The sequence below is a fragment of the Rhipicephalus microplus genome, chromosome 4 (genome assembly GCF_043290135.1).
Source record: "Rhipicephalus microplus isolate Deutch F79 chromosome 4, USDA_Rmic, whole genome shotgun sequence".
NCBI lineage: Eukaryota > Metazoa > Arthropoda > Arachnida > Ixodida > Ixodidae > Rhipicephalus > Rhipicephalus microplus.
The window spans coordinates 70,039,091-70,065,385 of record NC_134703.1 but is presented as its reverse complement, the minus strand read 5'-3'; the positions used below and the strand labels follow the sequence as shown (position 1 = coordinate 70,065,385).

General features: G+C 46.0%; 2 protein-coding genes across 4 annotated transcripts in view; one reads left to right on the top strand and one right to left on the bottom strand.

Annotated features, from left to right (window-relative positions):
- The window catches only part of timeout (circadian regulator timeout), a 318,914-nt gene that overhangs the window by 60,237 nt on the left and 232,382 nt on the right, over window positions 1–26,295 (top strand). The window lies entirely within an intron of this gene.
- Window positions 127–26,295, bottom strand: part of LOC119172098 (uncharacterized) — a 252,954-nt gene continuing 226,785 nt past the window's right edge. For all 3 annotated transcript variants that reach the window (XM_075892932.1, XM_075892931.1, XM_075892933.1), the window contains 3 exons: window positions 5,515–5,578; window positions 3,818–4,761; window positions 127–2,797 (listed from right to left, as the gene is read on the bottom strand). In XM_075892932.1, coding sequence (XP_075749047.1) covers window positions 641–2,797; window positions 3,818–4,279 — 2,619 coding nt within the window. In that variant the 5' untranslated portion in view covers window positions 4,280–4,761; window positions 5,515–5,578 and the 3' untranslated portion in view covers window positions 127–640. The remainder of the gene's footprint in view (window positions 2,798–3,817; window positions 4,762–5,514; window positions 5,579–26,295) is intronic.

Genomic DNA, 26,295 nt, shown 5'->3' with positions numbered 1-26,295 from the left:
TCCATTGAGCATGCTCTTCGATGCTCCGTTCTGGCGCCTTTTGCAACAGGGGTGTTGATATTGAAAGGGACACACTTGTTCGTTGACTTCTGTTTTTTTTTTGATGAGTTTCAATAGCATCAAAGCTTTGAGTAGACACTTTATTCAACATGTATAAACATTCGCTGCATGATAGAAGGAAACGAGTAGACAGGAGCATTGTAATATACCATGCTGCCAAATAATTCTCTTCTTTTACAAAAATACATGCTTTGTGTTTGTGTATCCTCACGCTCACACTCACTATAAGTCGAATTTCATAGCTCACTTCATGGAACCTTGTGAGTTTGTCTCCTGAAATTTTGGAATCATCAAGCTCTTTTCGCACGCCCATGCACTCAAATTTTAAAAAGCTGGAGGCCCACTTTTAACAAGCACTGTTGTTCCTGTCATGGTCACACAGCCAGCTCGCCCTAACTGTGTCATGAAAGTTTTTTCAAAAATGTTGAAGGCCAGGCTGCCTGAGATACACTATATCTTTGGCACAGAATCTAAGCCTGCTTTTGCAAAGCACACATTTGGTGTATGTGGCCGTTGGTAGTCACAGTTTTTGCGTATCTACTTATGGTCACAAATACCATATCGCAGTAGACGTCCAAGTTTATATACACACGTGACCACTGCACCACTCACTGTCACTCAAGGAGCGAGGAATCAGTTCTTGTAAATGCGGTTCATTGGACACATCGTGAGGACCACCACTGTCGACTGCGAAGTAAAGCTTGTTTCGAATGCCACGCTGCACGCTAGTCCTTGCATCAACCGTACCCTCTGACACAGTCAAGATGTTCACCTCGTCGTGCTGAGGACGGTAAGAGATGCTGCTGCTCCGCTGGATCCGGGCATACCGTTCACGGCAGCCCATGCAGTTGCGGCGTGCATGCAGTATAAACACTGTGGTTACGAGAGCAACGAAGAGCAAAAAGCTGCAGCCAGTAATGACTCTTGAAGTGACAGTGGAGTTTCCTTCAGAGCTTGGCTCTTGCCGTTGTTTTTCAGCCACTGGTGGTACAAGCAGTAAGCTTTGAGGCGCATTGAAGGACAAAGAAGTGTGGTTGTTTTGTGACATTGAGGGAGCTGGAACAGTTATTTCAGCTGTGGGGAGTTGCCAGATGTAGTGCAGCGTCGTCATCATGGTGTGCTCAGTGATCACTGTAGGAATAGTAACGTTACTTGAGCCGTCAGTAATGCTGCTGTCTGTTGCAAATGTTGCATTACTTTTGAGGTGGGCTACTAAGCTTCCATTGCTTGCTTTCTGGTCGCCTGCCATTTGTGAAGTGATATTCAGAGCTTCTCGTGTCTGTGGGGCTTGAAACAAATCTTCAGCGTTCTCAAGAGCTGTGCCGCTGTCAGCTGGAAAAATGCTTGTCTGATTACTCGACGCAACTGTGTTTGTCTCAGCTGCTCTTAAACTTGTCGTGGAAATGCTTCTTAGTGTTAAAGGTGCAGTGGTGTTATCTGCTGTTGGTCTTTTAGTGATTTGTTCTGGGACGTTTGGCAGGGGAACTCTTTTGACCAAAGTAGCACCTCTGACTTGAGGCACTGGTGCGCGTTGTGTGGTTATCTCAAGAAAGTCTTCCTCCTTTAACAACATGACAGGCTTGAATTGCAGCGTGAATGGGGATGCACATCTTATGCTGTAGCTGCTGTAAAACTGGATGCTCGAGGTTTTTATCCATTCTGAGAACCACCGCACTTCAGGGCCACAGTGAAACGTGTTGCCTCCCACTTTGAGAACCTTCAGTTTGGGGAAGAAAGAAGGAAAATCTGGCCTCAAATGTGTGAGCTTATTGTGCATGATGTTCAGCTCCTGGACATTTCTTAAGCCATGCAGCGTTCTTGGTGACCTGATTATATCGGCCACTAGCTCGCTGCTGTCATACATTTCAAGCTTCGTTAGCATCTTCAGCGGATCAAAGACGTATTCTTGGAACTCCACTTTGTTGACTATTCGGGACATCTGCAGTGTTTGGAGTGCATCAAGTCCTTGAAAGCACTGGGGCTCCAGTAACTGTAGCAGATTTTGAGATATGTCGAGTGTCTTCACATTGCCAAGATTGCTGAAAACGTGGTTGGGCAGACATTGTATGAGGTTTGCCTGTAGGTCGAGGGTCTTCAGGTTTGCGAGATCACTCAGGGCACTCTCTGAAATGTTCCTGATTTGGTTTCGCTGCAAAAACAATTGCTCCAGTTTTGTCAGTCCAAGAAAGCTATTGGCTGGCAGCTCAGTTATCAAGTTCTCCTCTATGTACAGAGCAACTAGTGTTTGTGGCAGGTTCATTGGCACTCTTGTAAGCCTGTTGCCGTTAAGCCAAAGCCTGGTGAGGTACTCCTGTCGTCCAAGCGCGTCATCTTCCACGTCTTCGATGGCATTGTCATCAAGCACAAGTAAGCTGAGGTGTGGATAGCTGTCCAGGTCACCGAGAGTTATGTGAGTGATGTTGTTGCGGCTGAGCCTGAGGTCTCGAACATAGCGCGTGAGGCTTTGCGGTATGCGCTCAAGCCCGACCTGAGAAGCATCAATGTACTGCAGGTGCGAGCCAAAGAAATTGAGACGAGAGAGGCTTGTGAGTGGATTGTTGCTGAGAATGAGGTGTCCAAGATTTGGCAGGTTCTGGAAGGCACCCACTTCTACACTCGAGATGAGGTTCGAGTCGAGGTTCAGGTACTGGATCTGCTGTAGGCCCATGAATGTGTAGGTGTTTAGCTGTGTGAGCAGGTTGCTGTGAAGATTCAGCTGTTCCAGGTTGCCCAGGCCCTTGCAAAAAAAAAAAAGAGAGAATAAACACCATGAGAGCATAATTCAATATGTGCATTTTGAATAAACCACTGGGAACATGTACAGTTTAGGATAGAGTTCCATGTACAGTGACAAGATCAATGTAACTTTAGAACCATTTGATGCAGCTCTTATCTGCCATAGGTACATACGTTAGAAAACTGTATGCATTTGAGCTATATCTCACTTTTAGTCTTGAAAAAAAAACTTCCATTCTGTTGATTTCTTGGTATATTTAACAGGATATATTGTTTTTGTTGATGCTGATGTCCAAAGCTGAAAGCAAGTTATTTAATGAAGAATCTTGGTCCAATGTGCTAAGTCACTGTAGATTTTGTGCACAACCAATGTTTCCAACAGTGAAATGTTGTGGGGCTTTATTGGGGAGTGGGAGACTGTCAGCATGTTACCATTTTTTGTGTTGCTAAACATACAAAAAAGAAGAAGGAGGAATGTACAGCAGTTTCCAGACAGCTTGGGAAAAGAGAGGTGCTGTTGCTGCTATTTTGAAGTTCATCACGAAATGGTAATAGCACTTGGCCATTGTGGGCAGCACTTGGCTAGGATATGTATTAGTTTTAGCAGCCAGCTGATTACATTCGCTGATTAGAAATGTCACGATGGTGACGTGTGCTCTGGAAGCATGACGCATTTAATAAAGCTGGCAGACCAAAATCACTTGGTGAAATTGTCCTCACACCACAATTAAAGACGAATATGTATTTGGTTGTATTTGCTAATCCAATTTCCCTATTGTTGCAAGTAACTATTGCATGTACGAGAAGAACGAACAATGGGGTTCGGAGTTACAATGTTCAAAAGCGAGGCCAAATAAATGCTTCTTTTGTAATAACCTTGACATTATAAAACTACTTAATTCACTATTTCCAAGGCATATCATCAGTTATCTTTGAGGACACTTCTAATTAGAAAAACAACTTTTCATAATTCCTGCAAAATCGTCTTGAAGAAACTGTAGTCTAAGGCTCTGGTACTTACAGAAAAGGCACCATCAATGTGTGCCAGTTGGTTCGAGGACAGGTCAAGGTACTTGAGTTGCTGTAGTCCTTTGAACGTTCCCGATGTCAGATTCTCCAGCAAGTTTTGGCTCAGGTCAAGTCTTTGGAGCAGAGCCAGCTCAGCCAGGGCTCCATCTTCGATTCCCCTTGTTCTACTTTGCTGCAGCTTCAGTTCCTTGAGAGCTGGCACTTCGCTGAGTAGGTGCTGCACTAGCACATCTACGGCAAAGTTGCGTAGTTCGAGCCTCTCACTCGATCTGGGCAGGTCCTGCGGTGCTTGTGACACACTGTCCCCGACGCAGCTGACATACTGGCTTTCACTGTCACAGAAGCATGCACTTGGGCACTCTGCACTCATTGCTTTGAGGAGGCAAGAGACAATGAGCAGGATGGCAATGCCTCCTTGCTTTCCATTTGTCTGATCAACTTGTATGAGTGGCATTCTTGCGAATGAACTTCTGTTGCTGCACCTAATTTTCTGGCCTTCTAGGGGACGTTATTGAACCAAGTATCGGACTCTTTTTGGGCTTTTATTTTTGGTATTTCCACTTTTTTGCCTATCAGGACATCGTTTCATGGTGCATTGCCTTATGGAAGTGTGCCTGCATCTTCTTGCTTATCTAATAGTTCTGTGGCACTAAAGTGTGCAGGCTGGGTAACTTTATTCTTAACCTTATCGTTATGTCACACTTTGGCTTGACACGATGATGCTCTAGCAGGGAGTCATTGGACAAGGACTCAATGTAGACAAGCAGTTTGCCTGTCTTGCGTACTAGTATTGCCTGGCTAGGTATTGCCTTGGCATGTCGAAAGGGTCTTGACTTGGGCTTCTTTTTTTCCCTTTTAGTCCGTCGCCTCCGGAGCAAGGTGTAGCCACTTTGTGCCTTTACCGATGGCAGGAAGCACCAGGGAGCTGCAGTTAGCCTGAATGAAAAAAAGTGAAACAGTAATTGCAGGTTATTATATGGCTACAAAAACAAGGAAGGACCACTTAATTTAATTACCAAAACAGTACATAGGGAAGAACACTTGAAAATGCAGTAATGTTGTGGCTAGGCTCATCTGAAGATAGATGAAAAATTGCGTGCACTGACCACCAAGTCAGTGCACGCAACGCCAGTGCCATCATAATCATCATCACCAACCATTTATGTCCACCACAGGACAAACGCCCCGCCCCTCCCAATTATCTACAGTATACCCTGTCCCGTTTGAGCTGATTTCATTTCATGCCGGCAAATTATTTATCTCTTCTTTCTATCTAACCCTGCCATTTTGAGCTGTTTGCTGTCCCTTGATATCTATTACATCATTCTAATGGACCATCAATAATCTGTCCTACTTGGCCTGCCAGTGTACAGCAGTTGGAAGACTCATGATGTCGATATTGCCATTTGTTACTGTGTCATTAGAATATGAATGTAATCATATTATTATTGTAATATTATTATCATATATTATCATATTATTATCATATAAGTATCATCATCGTCAATAGACATCCTAAAGTCGGACACATCCTCTTGGAAGAAACTGAAATATCTGACTAGCTAAGATGCCGAGGAACTGATTTTCACCTTTAGGCTTTCGTATTTCATGACTTACTAATACTTTTTCCTCTCTTAGCACATTCATTTTGCACATCTTGACTGTTTGTAACGCGTAATGGGTACATGCCTGTGTAGCTTTGAATGCTTTTCCAGGGCCTAGGCTGTCCTATTTCACCATCCTGGATAATGAGCTGCAAGAACACAAAAAGTAGGAAAAGAAACTTGTGACATCACATAGACATCCCTTTCGCATCTTTTGAATCTTACTACTTTTGTGTTTGTCAAGTGCTATAATGTCAGTATTATACAGGCCCAAAGACCAGTCATATATAGCAATGAATGAATATCCTGCAACACTTTTCATTTGAGCTTCTGCATACTCCAACAGTCCTCAACATTCAGACAATCAACCGTATCTGAAATGCATAAGCGTATCAGCTGGGGGGGGCGGGGGGGGGGGGGGCAAGGGGAATGCGAGCCCCTTACTGGGAAAAGTTCGGGGGCCTGAGCTCCCCTTCCCTCGACTTGCGACAGTGGCCACTCTTGGCTGCACACTGGGGAAACCAACAAGTAAGGTGAAGTTGTCTTTCACAACAGTATTAACTCAATTATGTTCTTACAAAAGAATGAAAATTTACGAGGCAATGTTACAACATGGTGAACTTTTGCCAACATTTCCGTTGTGATGATTTTTCTTGTAGGTTCTTTGTGGTGCGGGTCTCCTATGCGACGTTTTCGCGTCTTGCACTGTAGTATTACTGAGCAGGCAAGTGCTGAACAGGTGCTCTATAATATTACATCACTTGTTCATGCTTTTAATCTGCTGCGACTTGTTGATGCAGTTACAGATTGGAACGAGCAAACTTTTTATGGACCAGTCAAACCATTTGCAGCTTCCAGAAAATAATTTTCTTTAAAAAGGGTGTATCATCACCGCTGCTCTGTTGAAGCTGCTGCGAGCCGATGAGTGTGATGAATTGTTTTTGATGTTTAAGTTCTCCCGCACTGAAACGCCGAAAACTGCGTTCACTTTAGTCTCTGATAAACCTGATCAGCCTTGGTTCTGGTAACTTAGAAGTTGGAGCTATAGCGACAGTATAACGCGAAAGAAAAATGCGCCTTCACTGAGGTAATTGTATGTTTACTGTACATTGATAAATGAAGGTTTGCCGAATGTATGTTTTGGTGTTTGGCAGCCATAGCCTCGTTTAATGTTTATATGTGTATCCTCGTTGATGCTTGGTACATTTCCATCCTGAGGACTAACATCCATGATAAATTTATTAAACAAACTATTGTGGTATGTGTAGATGTTAACTGCCAAGGCATAATCAGAGAATGAGGTTTGATAGCAAGATGAGCGTCGCATATTAGAGGCGGAAATTGGGCTAAGGGCGCCATTCCTCAACTTTTTAAAGTGTGATTGAACTTTGTGGTATCTAAGAAAGCGTGTCGTGTCACTTCTGTGTATGTGACTTCATATCAAAGTGCGCATTAATCAAGAGAAGTTCACTGATGTGCTGATATATATATATATATATATATATATATATATATATATATATATATATATATATATATATATATATATCGCGGCTGATGAGTGAGTTAAGTCTGCCCCCCCCCCCCCCCACTAGCGAAAGAGTTGGTACACCACTGCTAAAATACATCTCGTCATGAAAAATCTAGTCACTACAAACAAAAATCTGTCACAAGTGCAAGTCAGTAACTCTATATTGGGCCGTATATTTCTCAATGCTGTGTTAACCTTTATGTTCTACTGTGTTTTCTGTCGGACACCATAACACTCACTTTCCTGCATGTAACTTTTGCAATTTCATGGTGTTCTGTCACATGTTCTTTGGACTGCTTCCTGGTCTATATTGGTTATCAGGATTACTTTCTGAAAGAGCATTAAAGCCCATTCTCAGCAAGCTTTAGGGTGTCATTGAAGCTGGTACATCATGTGAACAATGATGAATTACGGTGGAAGAAGCAGATCGCAGTAACTGGGCCTGCTTGAATCTCTGCATGCGTGTGCTTTATTTCCCCTAGCTATTGTTTACGTGAAATTCCTTCTCAAGTTAGCATCCTACTAAACCAATAGTATTGCATTCCTTGGGAAGGCTTGCTTTCAGTTTACTTAGGCTACATTTCTGGTTGGATGTTTGTAGCTCTCGTGTAATGCGGCTAAAGCGAAAACAAAGATGAAAGGAACTCTGTTTTTTTTTAAAGGCTCTTTCTTGGAGACCTTCGACGCAAAAATTTTTGTCTGTCTGTACTTTTGTCTGTTTGTCCGCCCATAACGGTACCCTAAACGGCACCAAAGTGGCCAAACGATACCCCCAAAGACCGACCCCATCCGCAGCGCCCACCAATATTGCTCAAGATTCAGCATTCATACTTGTGCAAGTGTCAATTAAAAGGCAATTACTGTGCATATCTGAGGCACGATAACTACACGTCGATATTCTGTATGTGTGTCTCTTACTAGAAAAGGTATACACAAGTAATTATAAGGACTGTAGCATTTATCACCTTGCGCTGACCAGGCAACGCTTGCATGAAAAGGCAAGTGTTTCCAACACTGTGCTAAGACGAGATGGTGGTGGCGCCTACCCGTCGCCTTGCGTTCTACACCTTATCACCTCCGAGAGGGGCGCGCATGGTGCGCGCGCTTCGTTTTCCAAGATAATTGCCAGATAGTGCTCATGTCTCACGTGTGACGTGACTTGATGCGCCCATTCGCCTCCGCTGCACGCTCTGGGTATTCTAAGGCAGCGCCTCCACTATACCATTCACCGATTTTCTTGCGCGGAACATCACGTAAACGTTTTGTTCACACTCTCCAGATGCAAGACTATCGTCTTTCGGCGACAATTGCAGTGTAACATGCATATACGGGGCCAATTTTTTTGTGTACTTTTCTTTGATGTGATGGAGAAGTGTGTTGTGAAGTTCAAGTTGTGTCGGATGCCGTGAAGTGTTTCTGCGTTGTTTTAAAATTGAGTTGACAAAAAACGAATTGTCGAGGCGTTGTGCCTCAGCATTGCCGGATACCGCTTGTTTTGTAAAGTTGGCATGGCTGCATAGATTGTCATTCTGCGGATAAGCCGGCTTTCAAGGGCAGCAGCAGTGTGCTTTCTGGGGATGATTACCTCGCTTCTTCACAAAATCTGAGGAGCATTCCCACATGAATAAAGCTAACATACAATAATAATTTGGCACTTTCACTACGCCAATTCGTTGACTAAACGAATATATTGTTATTCAGTGTTATATAGTGTTACTCCTCGCCTCCTAGGGAAAACTAGTCGGCGGCGCCATTGGAGGTGAGGTCGCCGGACAGTCCTTGATTTTAACAGAAATACCTCTTTTAGCTTCCATGTTTAAAAATAAGGTTCGAGTGTTTATCGATGATGTACCAACAATGGCATTGGTGGACACAGGTGCAACCGTGTCAGTGATCAGTTTTGTTTTCACCCGCCTCCTTGGACGAAAAGTTATGTTTTGTTGGGACCGTTCTGGTACGCTTCATTGAGTGAGCAGAGATGCGTTACAACCTGTTGGTGTCTGCACTGTGACTGTTAGTTTGGCGTGCCAGAAATTTGTTGCAGAGTTTGCTGTTCTTCCTCATACTACGCATTATGTCATTCTGGAACACGATTTCTTGAAGCTATGTGGTGCTACTGTCGATTGCTGCACAGGACAAATTACAGTAGATTCCGATATTCCAGTTGCGTTTATGGAAAACTCGCCCTGTCAGGAAGGTGCTCTTTGCGTGTCCGTGGACACAACTGTGCCGCCATTGTCTGCAAAATGTGTCCCTGTTGTTTGTTCGCCTGCAAGCGAGAAAACATTTGACGCAACCATGGGGCCCATGCATCTTAGTTGCATAAAGAAGACAGTTCTAATACCCTACTGCACGCTATCGGTTGTGCAAGGGCATACTGGTTTATAGGTGATTAACTGCTCTGATCCTACAGTGCTGCTGGAAGGTCTGAAACTTGCAGAGATTCGTGAACATCAAGTATTCTCACTTGCCAACCTTGCAGAGAGCAGCGATTCCCCGGGTAAGGCCCGTTGCGATAATCTACACACCAGGGACATCACCATTATGGCTATGATTGACAAGTCACTCAGCACTAACGAATGTAATGAACTGGCAAGTATTCTGCGCAAACATGCTGGTATTTTTGATTTTGCTCAGCACGATCCATTGTCATTCCCTGCTTCTCGTATTAAGCACCGACTCGACACGACATCTCACAGGCCTCTCTGACAGAAACCATATCGTGTACCGCCTTCGGAACGTGCAGTGATCAATGAACAGCCTTGCGAGATGCTCAAGAAAAATGTAATCCAAGAATCATGTAGTCCATGGGCCACTCCAGTAATTCTAGTGAAGAAGAACAATGGGGCATGGCGATTTTGTGTTCACTACAGCCGTCTCAATGCCATCACTAAAAAAAACGTATACCCACTCCCGCAGATTGATGCTATCGCTGTCTATCATCGGCCTCTTACTTTTTGTCTGTGGATTTGAGGTCAGGCTACTGGCAGATTCTAATGCAAGGAAGACAAGGAGAAAACGGAATTTGTTTCAACAGACAGATATTTTGAATTTAATGTGATGCGGTTTGGACTCTGCAACTTTTGAGTGCTTCATGGACAACATTCTGCGTGGATTGAAGTGGGACGTGTGTATGTGTTACTTGGACGACGTAGTAATTTTTAGGCGCACCTTTTGTTAGCACAACACATGTCTCAGCCTCGTGCTAGACTGCCTAAGCAAACCACGCTTGGTGCTCAACTCAAAGAAATGTTGTTTTGGAGAGCGCCAAACACTCGTCCTTGGACACTTAGTAGACAAAGAATGCATGCGACCGGATCCCGCCAAGATGGCCGCAGTGGAGGCATTTAAACAACCTCACTTGGTGAAAGAACTGCTCAGCTTTTTGGGGCTTTGTTCATACTTTGGCCGATTCATTCCTGACTTTGCCAATATCGCATACCCGCTCACGTGCTTGCTTCAGAAAGTTGCACAGTTTGACTGGACCCCGGAATATGAGTCTGCTTTTTTGGAGTTGAAGTTTCTTTTGACGTCTCATCCGATTCTTCGACACTTCAATCCTCTGGCTCCCACTGAACTTCACACAGACGCTAGTAGTATTGGTGTAGGTGCTGTCTTGGTTCAACGCTTCGATAACCAAGAATACGTCGTAGCATATGCAAGTCACTCGCTCAGCAAGTCCGAGCGTAACTACACTGTCACAGAGCAAGAATGTCTTGCAGTAGTCTTCCCAGTGCAGCGCTTCCGGTCCTACCTGTACGGACGCCCCTTTACCATCATGACAGACCATCATTCTCTTTGCTGGTTGGTCAATCTGTGTGACCTATTTGGTCGGCTGGTGCGCTCGGCACTTCGTCTACAAGAATATGACTTCACAGTTTCTAACAAAAGCTGCCGACGCCACGCTGATGCAGATTGTCTTTCGCGACTACCGCTTCCGACGACGGAATGTGACGCGGACAACTTCGACACCTACATCGCATTACTAGACCAACCATGTCCCGATACTAAGACCTTTAAGGATGAGCAACAAAGGGACAGCACCATACAGCAACTTCTTGCTACCTAACCAAAATCATCGCCTACCCGCTTCTGCATCTGATAAGTGCTAGTTTACAAAAAGAACTACACCAGCACCGGCTCACGATATCTTCTGGTGGTTCGGAAGAGTCTTCGCATTTATATTTTGCAGGCTATGCATGAAGACCCAACATCTTGTCATCTAGGCACAGTAAAAACTCTTTGCCGTCTTCAAGAAAGATTCTACTGGCCCAAGATGCGCCAGACGACGGAACAATACGTGTCTAGCTGTAACGAGTGTCAACGTCATAAGCACCCAACAAGTGCTCGTACAAGGCGATTACATCCGGTGCTGCCCCTAGAACTCCATTTGAGCAAGTCGGCATTGACCTTCTTGGGCCCTTTCCCAGGTCTTCCGATCGATGGAAATTGCTGGATAGTCATCTGCACCGACCCTTTAGTGCGGTACTGCGAGACAGCTGCCGTACCATTGGAAACTGCAGTTGATGTGCCTTTTTTCATGCTACGTTTTGTAATTCTACGACATAGACCTCCCATAATTGTAATCAGTGACTGTGGCCGAGAATTCACAGCAGACGTGGTAAAAGAGATGCTTCGTGTCTGCGCTTCAAGATTTCGGCACTCTACACCGTGTCATCCCCAAACGAATGGTCTAACTGAGTGAACGAACCGAACTCTCATGAACATGCTGTCTATGTATGTCGCATCAGATCACAAGGACTGGGACAGTATTCTACCTTTTATCACTTATGCATTCAACACCGCACAGCATGAAACTGCTGGCGACAGTCCTTTCTCTTTTCTATATGCTCGACCGCCTCGTCATATCCCGAGTACCATCTTCCCGTGTATGGACCACCATGATTCCTGCATATCCGAGATCATCTGTCGGGCAGAAGAAGCCAGGCGCCTTGCTTATTTGCGCACTCTTGCTTCGCAAGACCGCTCGAAGGCACATTTTGACTACCGACGCTAACATGTGACGTACAAACGCGGCGACCCAGTGTTGCTGTGGGCACCAACTAGAAAACCCGGTTTGAGCGAGAAGCTGCTAGTGCACTATGCGGGAACTTATCTATACTATACTTACTATACTTACTAGACCGTATCAGTGATTTAGCTTATTGCATAGCGCTTCTTTATTCGAACGGCCGACGGTCTGCAAAAACTGAACTTGCCCGTGTTGCGCGTTTGAAGCGCTTTATTCCTCGAGAGACTGTTTGACTTGCCCAGTGGGCTTCGTCTGCGTGGAGGGAAATGTTGCCACATATGTAATTTAGTATGTGTAGCGGGGAACAGGGTGGTGGCAGAAGAATAGGACGTTTGGCTTTTGGCAAGAGGTCTCCGATGCGCATTTACGGTATACCTTCGAGTCGACCGTTACGTCGCCCCTGAATAAACCCCCCTCTTAGACGTAACAATATTTTTGGCCTCTTTGCGCTCAGCTACAACATTGAAAGCCTGAGTAGCCGCCCTAGAATCACTAAATATATTTGCAAGGTCTTAAATAATTTAAGTAACAGACGCATCTGGGGCGTGCGCAGCCTAAGAAACGAAAAGGCAAGGTGCTCTTCTATCTATCGTCTGTTGGGTACATAGATGGCTCTTCGATGCAACTATATACGCACACAATATCAGGCAAAGGGGGAGTACTGGGAGAAGAAATGCAGTCACGCGTCGACAAGGAAAAGAAGGCCGCGGTAAAAATAGAACGTAGTAGTGAGCTTATGCAGATATCCGGCGCACCGTGGGCATAATTAGGGTGCAAAAGAAGAGAGAAAGGTAATCAGGCTTCGCGCTTAATCAAGACGCGCCAGGCGCTCGCCCGGCTGCCGGGCAAATTATCTCGCCACTCCTAACGCGGCACGAAGCTTTTGGCGCTGAGTGATTCTGTACTTGCTTGCAGAGTGGGCGAATATGGCGAGCCCTTTCCCAACTTTTCCTTTACCTCCTTCTCTACCCTTGACGGCGCGCGTGGTAGTTGGTGGAGAGGGGATGAAGAGGAGAGGAGAGCGCGCCGTGGCCAATCTGGTCGCCGTTTGCCTTTGCTGTCTGTGTAATCGGATCTCTCTCGTTATTCAGCGCTTATAATTGGATTGTCTGGCAATCGAAAATGGCGTCGAGCCGCCGTGCACGCACTCGAGGAGAGAAGTGCACCGTTACAGCCGTACCCGCCTTGCTGCCCGTCGTTCGAGGTGTAAGATTTCGCGTGTTTGCGCCGCCGGGGACTAGCGTGATTGGACCTGGAGGCCGGGGCACTATAGCGTCACCTCGCGGTAGAGGCGAAGGGCGTGATGCGAGAAGAGATGCAGGTCGGAACGAGGAACGAAAATATATGGTGACATAAGCGCAGATCTTGGCGCCTGTTTGCCATTATTGATTAGTAAGTGTCCGAGCTTACGCCCAGAGAAATTCTTGTGCACGTCTTTTTCATGAGTTTTATTTTCTTTTCACACTCCAAGATCTTCTCATGCGCTGTTCCTTTAATACTTCTTCAGTTTTTACTGTTTTCGTCGTGTTTTTATTTGATTGGAGATAACTCTGGAAGTTGCCTTTTAAAGTCTAGCTAACTTTATCGAGCTTCAGGCAAGAAAGAAAAAAAAAAGAATGGGAAAGCCTGACACAATCACTGGCTTTTCTTTCTTGTTCTCCCTCCTCCTGGTCTGCTTAACGTCTTAGCCCCCGACTATATTACTGCCTTCCTTCGCAGGCTCTGTATCTTCCGCGTGCATAATGTGTTCTGACAGTAAGCGTATCAGTTTTGTACAGCTTTTAGTTTGGGTGCGAAAGTTTGAAATGTTGTAATAAAGCTGCAGCATCACTTCGCAGCATATATGCTCGTCATTGCACGCCGAGGGAAAGTATACTGGCTGATGCCATTGATGACTTTTCTGGGCAGTCTCAACTACACGAGCCTTGAGGGCTGAGTGCGTTTAACATTTTGTTTAACTTGTAATCGAGCGTTGTGTGCACTACGCGGATTTCCGCGAATGATAAAAACATATTTTAATAACTATGTAAGTCAGTTTGTCGCGTCCTTGTGCTGTTACACAGTTCTTCTAAAGAACTGTGTAACCCACCCCAAGTTGATCGACGACACCTTGCTTCAGCCTGCATTTGATATGAGATGTTTTACGAAGCTGTGGGAATTGTAAAAAAAAAAAAACTAATTAGCAGAGACAAAGTCGAATACATGCGTATTCATTGCGCTCCCAAGCGATACGCGGGCTTTTGCGCTCGGAAACCGATGTGTACAGATGTGGACACCTCAAATGTGTACCCTTGTCGCTTTTTTGTCGGCGGCAGCCGGGATATGTTATAACGCTGCCTTTCAAATGCACGTGTTTCCGGCAGTCATCTGGCAGCGCGTGACAACGCAGCCGCTTTGTTTAGTTCACTGCGATGGTACCGCTTTACACCATGAGAAAGCAACTGCTGGCCTCCTTTACTACCCTGTTTTCCTTTTTTTTTCTTCTATGCTCTCTCGCGGGAAAACTAGCCCTACAGATTTTATTTATTTATTTATTTCTTCATTTGAGCAACAGTACAGTGTCATGGTGCTGTTGGCAAAATGTGAAAAAACGTCACCTGACTAGTTAAAAAAAAAACAGAAGTTTCTCTCCCGGTTAGCTTCACGACCTTTTCCTTATTTCTCGCTCTCATTCTCCACTTTCTCAAGTTTCCAAAAGCTGCCGTCCGTCTGCCAGACTTCCCATTCTCTCCTCATTCACCACTGACGATGAACCGTACTCCCTTCCAGAGCTACAGAAGTGGCCCTTTTTTCTTGCCTCATCCGCATCTCTCTCTCTCTCTCTCTGCACAGTGTTTCGCTGCGTCTGCATCACCAAAATGTTCCTCACTCGCTCACCCTTCGACGTTCACCTTGTGGACGTGCGGGCCCCGCGGCATGCTATGCTCGTGTCAAGGGCAGTGCACCCTTGCCTGCGCGCACTCGAGCCTACTGGTAAATAACAGCTGCTAATCATTAAACGTTTCCTCGCTGCCCCTCACGTGATCTTCTCTTTTCGACCGCCGCGTTGTCTTTCTTTCCCTCTCCCCCCTCCAGCGTACACAGTCGTTTTCCCCACATCCTTCCAGCACACGATGTCGAGACCCTCGTTTGCCTTCCGCGCTTCCCGAGCCGCTGGGTCATTTTTTATGCAACGAGGCAGCCATGGAGTCTCGCTCGCGTTCAATGCTTGCAGGAGTAGGGAGATAATAAAAAAAAAATGAAAAAAAGATGAACACTGCTTGAATGAGCGTCTGTCTGTCGGACTCTCAGTCAAGTGCGGACCGACGCTTCGTGTTCGCGTTGTCTGACGGTTGAGCGTGAGTTTTTGTCTCGCTTGATTGAACGATTCAATGCGTTTGGGAAAGTTGGGACTAGCGCGCCCATGGTGGCCAGGCCAAGGAGGGCCAGACAGCATACGCAGTAACGGCGGCACGCCGATCATCGTATATCAGTCACGTCGCTTGTTGCAAAAATTTCCCACCACGCGCGATGCTGAATGAAGATCCGCAATTCTCTGCAAACTGGATGGCGGCAAACATTTTTGTCGGGAATGTTTTTTTCGTTGTTCCTCAAACAGCTCTGCGCACTCATTCAACCTGCTACTACAATGGATCGGGAACTTCGTTTCGCCTGCCATTTTTCACACAGATGTCCTTTGTAGCTATTGGATTGTAAACATCGTTTTCACGACCAGTATACGCCAATTCACGGCTGAGCTACTCAAGTTCATATAAGGTGTTTTTGCGTCTGCTTATAGGAAAAAGTGAATATTTGTTCGACAAAAAATGAAATTGTGATCTTTTTAAATTAGGCAGCCCTTGCATGCTCTAATCTCAAGAAAAAAAGGAAAGAGTACCGGGTGTGGTTTCGTTAACTGTCGCTGTCGCATCTTCGTTCAGAGTAGCTTAGTCGTGCGAGAACGAAAACCATCTTCTCAAATAAAGGTGATACCGGACTGCCATGCGTGCAGTGCGGGGTAGTGCAACATGGCGCGACTGCGCATGGTCTACCGTGCCACAAAAATTGGCGAAATCCCACAACTCGCCACCCGTGCACTAAAAAAAGGGGAACAGTTTGGCCAACAAATAGCCCTTCATTTTAGTAGAGCGGGACACCCTTCCCTGCGTGCCCGGTTTGGTGGCTTCAGGCTTGGCGCAACCAGTGGCTCATCAAGGAAATATCCCTCAAAGCACTGCATACTTCGCACGTTTCAGGTTTCGCGTTAGCGGAGCTTAAACACCTTTCCGTACGTGCTTCGCCCCTCTCCGTTGTTTTTTTTTTTTTTTCACGTGCGTCTTTTTCTCAGCTTGCGTGCGCGGAAACAAACGTTATGTTCCCGCATACGACTAGCTGCTTCTCCTTTCACTATATTTACTGACTTCACAGCGCATGCGCAATTTCCTTTCACGAATCCTGATCCCCTTTTTGGCCTCGTCATAATTAACCTAAAGCGACGCGAACACAATATTTGGGCGTCTGCGAGAGTCACCCGCACGGGATCCATCCCATTCGTGAACGTTTTCGGCGTTCATGTTTCGCGAGCTGCAGAAGCGACGTAAGAAAGAAGCACGTGGCTGAGTTCCGATCCTTCATTTGCTGCAACGAGCATCATTCGATGGGTTTCTGGGATGTAATTGATGTTTACGCTAATTTCTGCCTTTTATACGATTGCAATTTTAACGTATTCCACATTTGATTGAACAGGTTATCATACACAACTCTAACGTTAGCCCATTTTATCAATTGTTATATAGTTTTTACATTTTATCGATGTTTTCAGAGGAATCACTATGGTGTTAGACAGAATGGCCTGGAAGATAGCAAGGAGTGCCACTCGGTGCTTTTGTTGCTTAAAATGCTTTTTTGTGTCTCTTGCCGAGCATGTAGACTAGATTTTCATTGGAACAGGAAATTCTAGACGGGAACAGTGATGAAATAAACTTCGAGGTCGTTGAAACATGGCTTTGCGCCCTCCTCTTGAGCGCGTTGCTTGAAGTCGAGGCTGCGGGCGCCCGTCGCGGGCAACAAGGCGTGCTCGAGACGCCTGCCACGGGGCCACGTCGGCACACGAGCGGAACACGAACCCTGCTTTCCGGAACGAAAAATGAAATAAAGGATGCGGCGTCCCATCTCACGTGTGTCCGCATACATTTCGCCGGGAGTTTGCAAGCACGTCGCGCCCACGTGCTCACCGATCCGCGAGACGCTTGACATCCCGGCTCGCGTGCTTTTTTCTGTTATCTCGCTAGAACACGTCGGGGAACGAGAGGGAGAGACTCGGCTCTTTTGTGTTTCGCGGCTTGTCGCTTTTTCTCGCAGTCCTGCCTCGTGAGCCGACGTCGTAAATTCCCGGTTCCGCCCCCCATCTCCCGCCCGTTTCATTGAAGGAGGAAGAAGGGTGTGTGTGTGTGGCTGGATTTTAAAGCCACCCCCTCTCGCTGATGATGTAAAACATAGTCTTCCTTTTGTTTCTGTTTTCTGAGACCAGAAATCTCTCGTCGGTGGGCATGTTGAAGCGGGCGGCAGCGGTTGTCGTGAAAGTGCTCTCCATGGGCGCCAGCGGTTGTCCGCGGCTGAAACGTGTGTGCGGTGAAGGCGACCGTGAAGGGAGAGCAACTCTCTGTCAGGTTCGTTGCACGCGATTCCACCGCGTCGTCGTTGACGGCGGCCATCGCCCGGGCATGCCTGCTCTTTTGTTTTATCTAGATTTTGGGAGCTTGGTCCGCCTACTTTTTTACGCGCCGTCAGCATGCATGGTGTGCTCTGTATGCTCGCGTAGTTTTATCCGAGGAAACGCAGATGAAGCATTAAAAAACAAGAAAAAAAAACAAAGACCGCAATGCTCGTTGCTTTGCGTTGCGAGCGGCGTCTGTTGCGAGTTCTGGGGATTCGAGTATGGCGGTTTGTGACGGGCCATGATTAATGAGTCTAGACGATGCAGCGTCACGTCTCTGGTGAACTCGAAGCCTTTTTGTTTTCGTTTCGTTTTGTCTATATTTACGCACACGTTTGCTCGGGGTTTTTTTTTTTTTCGAGGCATAGAAAGATCATTCTCTTTCAGCAAAAGAAAAGAAAATGCAGGATTTTTGTGACCATGAAAGGAAGAATTTACGAGAATGATTAAAGAAAAAAAGAAAAGCTTGTGGGTGTGCTCTGCGTTTATTTGATTTTACGGAAATTCTGGTTGCTTCCACAGTCTGTCTGCTCCAGTAGTTTCGCTTGCGTCGAAATTGTAGATAGATCTTGTAAATCTTTGCTGTTAATTTGTTTCTGCTCGCAAGAGTGGCTTAGTATGGCACGAGTTTTAGGCCTTCTAATGCGATTATTAATAGGTAAGGAAACACTACACAGTAAGAAGAATAAAGGAATAATCGGCCCTATTTTTTTTTCTGTGTGTCTCTCTTCCTTTTAGATGCGGAAGCATCTTATACTCGCGCCTTGTAGTGCGCCGTCCGCGCCGTCCGCACCGCTTCTCGAACATTCGACAGCTGACGCGCGCGCATGCGCCGTCGCGCCGTCGCCCACTCTTCCACCATCTGTGCATCCCTTCCTCCTCTACACACCGCGCGTGCTTCACTCCTCCACCATCTGTGCACCCTTCCTCCTCTACACACCGCGTTCGACATCTACAATTCTCCTGATTCTCCAGTGGACGCGCATGTGGCGTCGCGCTTCGAGAACATTCAACAGCTGACAGTGCATGCGCCGTCGAGCTGTATATATACTCAAGGTCGGCGCTCGCTCGCTCAGTTGCCGCTCGTCGGTTGGTTTGTACGGCGCGTCGACGTCCAAGGTCGCGGTGAAATGAATTCCAACGAATCCACAAACACAATGATCGACGTCCCTTCGACCAGCGCCGCCCTTTCGCATACGTGTGTACGTGTTCACTCATTTAACACCCCCTCCTACAACCACGTTAACCAATTTAGCCATCGACCCAAGTAAGTCGCAATTTAACACCCCATTTCACAACCACGTTAACCAATTTAGCCATCGACCCAAGTAAGTCGCACTTTAACACCCCGTTAACCAATTATATGCTCCGCATCCTCCTCAGTGTTCCCCCGAGGGAAGCTGCGGGCAATTTTTTTTTCTCTTTGCCGAGTCTGAGCTTCTCTAGAACGCTCAAACATTATGTCACTGTGTTCTTCGTTCCTCGTGCACAAGAACTTCCGGCAACGATATCAAAGTGCTGGCACTTTTTTTTTTTGCGTGCTATCTGCTAAACTTCGTTTTTGTTCAATTGTGGTAGCCACCAGGTTCTTTTACACGAACCAATAGAAATTTGACTTCATACCTTGCGTATGTCGTCACTAGTGCGACGCTGTCTCAAATAGAACCTTACTACTTCCAAAAAGAACAAAAAATACAGAAGAGAACAGAAATAAAGATTTAAAGAAAGAAAGAAAGAGCTGGTAATAAACACATTTGCAAAAGGGGACTGCATCAAAAATGTGAAACGTTGTTCGCTTATTTGCCTCAGTTTTCTCGGCTTTTTTTCAACCCCCATTGTGTTCCCTGCCGATATGCGGCGTTTCCTCCGCGTTCAAGGGTTATAACAGTGTTTCCCAGGAATCGTCGTTTTGGACGGCTCATTTGCTGGGGCGAACAACTGAACGGAAATTGGGTGGACGCTCCGGCGTTTTGCTTACATGTGTTCCACTTGAGTTTTTCTTAGCGTATCTTATGAAGCCGTTCCTTCATTTTTACGCGGTACGTTTATAACTTTCCTTTTTCTCTTTGGGGCAAAAAACTAACGCGATAGCGGCTCGCAAGGCCCGTTTGTTCTTTTCGCTTGCGGTCCTCGCTAATTTGTTTTCGCGAAAACACTGCTACTTTTCCGCGCGCCCTCTATAGAACAGCGCGGAGCACGTAAGTAAATAAAAAAAAAACGAAGAACCAACACCTAAAAACGACACATCTTTTATTCCTTGCATCGGTTACGGACTGCCATTGTTTTGCTGCTCTTATAGCATAGTTGCTATTGTTTGCATACGCTTCGCTGATTCGAACGTCGCATGAGAAATGCGTACAGCCTGTTTGATTGGCTCTCTCCACCCCCACCCCTCTTCTTTCTGGTATAGAGAACGTGAATCCGTCGAAAATGTTCGCAAGGAAAAAGACAATTGCTGATTGTTTTGCTTTGTTTACTCTTTGAAGTGTTTGTTTTTCTTTCCCGTTCGTGTTGGATTCGTGAGACGCTCGTTATGCTTTTGTTGTGCACTATTTCCCTCATGAACCGCGAGTCCCTACCGAAGCACCCCGAAAGTACATAGAAGACCATTATGAAGTCAATGTGTACGTTTTTTATAACTCGTCTTCTCCATCTTCCCAATTTCAAAACAGAGTTGTGTCTTTGAACTGACGTCTGTAATAACGCAAGGAGTGTTCTCACGCAGAACCCCGTTACGTGAGCCCATATTGAAGGGACACCAAAGAGCAACAATGACTTCGTGTAGATCGGTAAACTGCGCTCTGAGAACTCTACTGCCATAAGTCTCACTGTCACAAGTTCGTTACTAGCGGAGAAAATCGAAGTTGACGTTTCATTTTTAAATTTTGCGCCGAAATCTGTGCAAGTGGCGTCGAAAATTTCAAAATGTATATTTTGATTTTCGCAACATTGACTCGTATAAATGTTCTGAAACTTCGTGTGCTAGGTCTATGGCAGCCACAAATGTCAATGTATTCCGTTTTTATCGATTAGAAGCTACGTAGGATCCAGTAGACGCCTTCGAAATCTGTGACGTCATGGTGTTGGGGGCGGGAATCTCAAGATGGTGCCTCTACTTGCATTTTCTCTTCGCGCGTTTTCTCGCTTACCAAGTGTTGTCTAGTGGTAAGAGTGGTGTTTGCCAAATTGTGAAATTATATACAATTAAATTCTCTTTAGTGTTACTTCATGCCTGTGATGGCTCGTCAAACACGAGGTGAGACTGTCGGCTTTGTCGGCGTCAGCGCGAGTGATGAAAAAGAAGAAAAAAACAGTGCGTGATCACGTCACTAGCGACGTCATCTGACGTCAGAGGTCGCCGAAGTTTGTGACTTTATCGTGACGTCACCGCGTCACATGATGACGTCATCCTGTGACATTGTCGCTTGATTAAAGGTTGGCCGATACCGGGGGTGGTGCAGTGCCACGCTGTTTGCAGAAATCTTTCGGTGGAGTGGGTATCATTATAATCCACCGAAGAAAAAAAATAAACTTCCCAGCGAGGAAGTACTAGACACAAAAACACAGGTGAAACGAGGTCAAGCGCAGCGTCGTCTCACCTGCGTTGCTGAGCCTACTTCCGCGCCGCAGTTTTGAGTAAGCAGTACCAACTGGTCCGCTCCCACGCGTTGCTTAATGGGGCCGACTAATGCCTTTCGAGTAACCATCGAGTGGCTTTAGTCAAGCAATTGGTTGCCTCGCCAGCGGACTTGCAGTGATTTGTCGCACGCTTTAAGCGCTTTTGCTCTCCTTTCGTACCAGCGACCGACCGAAAACCTACGAAGAATGAAAGAGGGGGGGGGGGGTGGCATGACAAGGGGGCAAGAGGCTACGCCCATTCGTCATCGCGCGTCACAACCTTGAACATTATTTTTTCTTCGAACGTGTGCCTTCCTTTTTGTGTCATCGCGAGCGCGGGCACGTGGCGGCATCTCGCGGCGGCCGCGGTAACTATACAGGCCGCGATGCTCAAGTCAGCCACTCGCCGCTGGCTTAGTTTACGGCATGGTCATTTCAGTTTATGGCATCTTTTGTCGAGAAACTAGGGGGCAATTTCAAGCTGACTTTGGAAATGAAAGGTGAATTCCAGACAGCGTGCTGAGCTATAATAAATGGCTCACGTGTTCATAGGAGGGTCAGCTGCCGATCGGTGCCGTTTTCGGACCAAGCTGGGAAAAAGTTGCAGGACCCCTTTAAGAAAAAAACCTTAAAGAAAAAAAAACACCTTCCACTCGTCTGAGGCAAATGCATAAGGGTCCGCGTGGGCGCTATATGGACTATAGGGGACACAAGAGAGCTTAAGTGTAGGCAACATGGCCGAACCTTATGGTTTTTGCTGCTACGCAAGTGACTTGCGTATTCATGTGCGTGAATAGAGAGATTATATCGAGAGAAAAGTGACTCGATGTGCGCAACTAAGCTGTATTGCGTAAAATTGTAGCTGAACCACTACAGTTCGTTGCTTAAAATAAGTGCAATCGAAGGTTTTGGCAGTCACGTCCTCGCAGCGTTGCAGGGAAAATCTGGCAATTCACAAGTGTATTGGTCTGCACTTAGAGTGAAGTGAGGCAAACTTGGCCGAAAATTCAGTGAACCGTTGTTTATAGCGTCACTCGCTGCTTTATAAGTGCCATATACTTTTTTGTTTGTTTCTTGGTGCGTTTTATATTGCCCGCTCTTGAAGCCTCACTTTTTGCCCAAGGCTCATTCATCACTGTGGGCCGAGGCTGAAACTGAACCCACGTCAAAAGATACGTGATCTGACGGCTATATGGTTCGATCGCACGTGCACAGGAAATTGCGCATTCACTTATTTATGTATTTTGTTTAAGAGCAGCTTGCGTCAGGGCCCCATTTATTTTCCCCAGGCTGTCATAAATATGTCCCGAGAGTTCTTCCAAAACTCTGCGCGCATACAAACTCCCTGCAGTGGCGAAATGCGTCAGTCACACCACTCGATGTTTCGTTCGCCACGGAAAAACGTTGCTGCATCTTCACTTTTCTCTTCATGCATTGTGATATCTTGTAGCTAAGCAGCGCCGCCTTGGTTGCCTGACTTTGATTGAACACATCTCGCCTTGCGCGAACCTTGCGTGGTGTACTTATTAATGACCATGTGTGGGTGTGTGGCAACCGAAGCCTTCGAAATCACCAATTCTAATTGAAGCCTCTGGACCCACCTTCGATGGTGTTCAGTGGCCGTTAAATTGGTTGCTTAACTCGACGTGAAGGTCGTCGAGAGTGCAAGGGAAGTGTCACGACGTACACTATGTAGCTTGCTTTACGAGTCAGCCGTCGAGTGTATCAAGATTTACGCGCCGAATGCACTAAAGGGGGCAGACAAAAAAAAAAAGAAAACAAAGGAAACAAATGGTCGTCAAAAGAGGGATCGAACCTCTCTGTTCTTGCGCAGTGTATGTTTTTTTATTATTATTTAGCAATAACGCTGAGATGTAAGCCAGATTGCTAGCGAAAGAAGAAGCACACTTCTCGCGTCAGTGGTAGTAGTTAGAGCGAGTGATTTACTGGCTGACTTTTAACGCGGTTTGGGTAAACTTGTTTCGGTAACAGGATTATCAGTTGCGACATAGAAACGATTATTGGCTGTTTCACAACATGCGGGACTCGCCGGTGTATGCTATAACCCAAACGTTTTCTTTCTTTTTTTCTTTCTTTTTTCTTTCTTTCTTTCTTTCTTTCTTTCTCTTTCTTTCTTTCTTTCTTTCCTTCTTTCTTTCTTTCTTTTTATATCTTGCGTGTTGCAGCACGAGATCGCTCTCCCGTTTGCTCCAATATAATGTTACGCGCATGCTGTCAAACTTTAGCGGCGCTTCTGCTTGCCTATTGTGTCCCGATTGCCGCGACAGTATCGGACATTCCCGGCTCTAAAACTGCCATGGTTGCAGGTGCTCCAGACACTGTCCGCCGTTCTTAATACCGGCCTGTCTCGCAGCGCCCGCATGGCTTGTCTTGTTAGACAGAGAGGCCGAGAATGAGCTTCGGTTCTTGACGTGAATGTATGCGCGCTGCGACCCCCTTGTTCCCCCTCCCTCCTTTCCAGCCTCTTCCCGTTCTTGGGTATCGTGGCCTGCTGCAGCACTGGCCCAAGGATTTCCGCCTGTATTGCCGCTCTGAGTGGCCGGCGGCGGCCTGTCTCCGCTTAAAGCCGAGGCTTTGCTGCAGGCAGCATCGCCGTCGAGTGCCCGTGCTCGGCAGTGAAGCCTTATCCAGATTAGATTGAACATGCAGGAAACCAGGCGCTCAGGGAGGGAAAGAGGTGAATTGGATCGGAGGCTGGCTTATCGAGGCTCGCTACGTTCGGGCTTACAGTTTGTAATTAACGTGGAATGCCCCGTCGCTCGTTCCACGAACGGCAGACCGCAGGCGAGAGAGAAAGAGAGAGAAAGCACTCTTGTAGCGGCTGCGCCATGGTGGGACAGACTTCGCCTCTCGTTGGTCTTCTCCTCACCGCCTACGTATTTGCATGGAAATGAAGCGATTTTGCCGTACAGCGTGAAGAGCATGTCGTGTTGTGTGTGTATTTGTAAAGGTCATGTTCTGTGTTCGTAGTTTGTAGAGTCCTGAAGCTTAATTTTCGCCTCTTTCTCGTTTTATTCCGTGAGAACCCCGAGTTTCCATCGAGTACGTATAATACTGTGCCACTTTAGGAAGCCCGCACAATTTAGCATGTTCTGCAGTGTTAGGGCTTTGTTTTATTGTCGATGAGAAATGCCCCTAGTGATTCCATTTGCAGTTTTTGTGGCCTCTTTTTAAATAAAGAGGTGATAGCCGTGTCTTCGACATCTTTATAACGCTTTCTTTACCCGGGACTTTCAAAAGAGAAATATATAATATTATGCACGCAATTTTAACGATAGTCTTCATTGTGACTGAGTTGAGATAGTCTCTGAGAATATGCCGAAGCGACCAACGATCAATTATTCTCGCTCGAGCTGGCCGACCTTAAGTTTAACCACTGTGCAAGTAAATGGAGGTGTCGCTGGAATTTGATTGAGAATTACTTCGTGGCGATGTTCGCTTCCTTGCTTACTAAAAGAAAAGCTGGAGTTAGATCCATTTTTCTCTTTGCGTTTGTACTTGTGTCCCGAATAACTTAAAGAAAGCACGATGAATTGTCTGTACGACAGCTTGATTTAAACCAATGTTTTTTTTTCATCTTTTTGTTTCTAACCTTTTCGCACAATAACCTCACGCTTTGTGTTACTACATTTTTTTTGACAAGCATTCAAGCGCTCTATTCTGCATCGCTGCTCAATATGTGATGTGGTAACTCAACGAAGTGAATATCATCCTTCCTTTATTTGTCTGTTTGTTGTCATAACATCACGCTGCAGGCATGCATGTTTTTTAATGGAAACGCTGCGCTTGAAAAATGTGGGTGACGGTCGCAAGTGAAGCCTCCACGTATGGCGAAAATTTCTATCGCAACCAAATGTGACGTATGTTTTATGTCGGTGCCAGCTGAAGTCAGGCTTCTTGCCGGTTTTATATGGATCACCGAGCGTGCCAGTTTACCGAGAAGAAAAGACGCCAGTGTTCTTTCTTTTGGCCCTATAGTTTCTACGTTCTTGAAATATTCTTTTCAAACTTTTCAGGCGTTGAATCTATATACGTTGCAATGACCTTCTTCGTGGTGACCCGAGACTCCTTGAAAGAAAAATGTTGTAAATGGTGCCAGACGCGTGCGTCACGCATTCTGCTTTTTCGACTGTTTACCTGGGCAATGACGAGCATTTTGGACGAGCGAACGCTGTCACATTTTGACTAAAATTGTGTTACTGGTCTCGCGCGTTCTGGGTCAGTTCTCTTCGTGCACCTCTGATAAAGGGGAACCCGAAGGATGTGAAGAATGTCGCGAGCGCTATCGGGGAGTCGGCGAAGAAGAACGACGGCGTCTGTTTGATGAATGACGGCGTTGGAAGTTTACCTCCGTTCTCCTCGGGATATTTGTCTTATAACTTGTTTATGTGCCTTTTGGTTTCTATGTAGTGAACGTTTTTTTTTTTCATTTTCAACAGAGTATAGTAAAAAAAAAAAAACTGTTAGTGGGACTGGAAGCGACAAGATGTCAACGGTTCATATATTTACTTTTTCTCTAGTTGACGTTAATGGTGGTCATGTTGCAAATGGTAAATATCGCATATAGTTAATATATATTGCATATGTGGCTTGCTATGGTGGGAATATAGTTCTGTATTAGAATAGCAGAGTTGAGCTATAGTCGGTCGGTGTTCATGTAAAAAACAAGGGGGGGGGGGGATGCGGAAGCACGTGCGCAAGAGAGAACAATGGTGTCGTGACCTCTCTCTTTTGTGTGTGTGCTTGCAAGGACATTCTTTTTAACATGGATGGTTTGATTCGTACTATGACGGCATTTCGGAGCGCGATGTGTCACGTAGCGTGATATCACGTTGAGTTGTGTCTAAGTTTTTTTTCTTGATTTAATCTAGTTTTCGTTTACTTGGGCCGCCAGCATTCAGTTGATGCTTGCAGCAGAACGCCCATCCCATACTCGCATCAGCAACTGCTTGCTCATTGCAGAACTAAC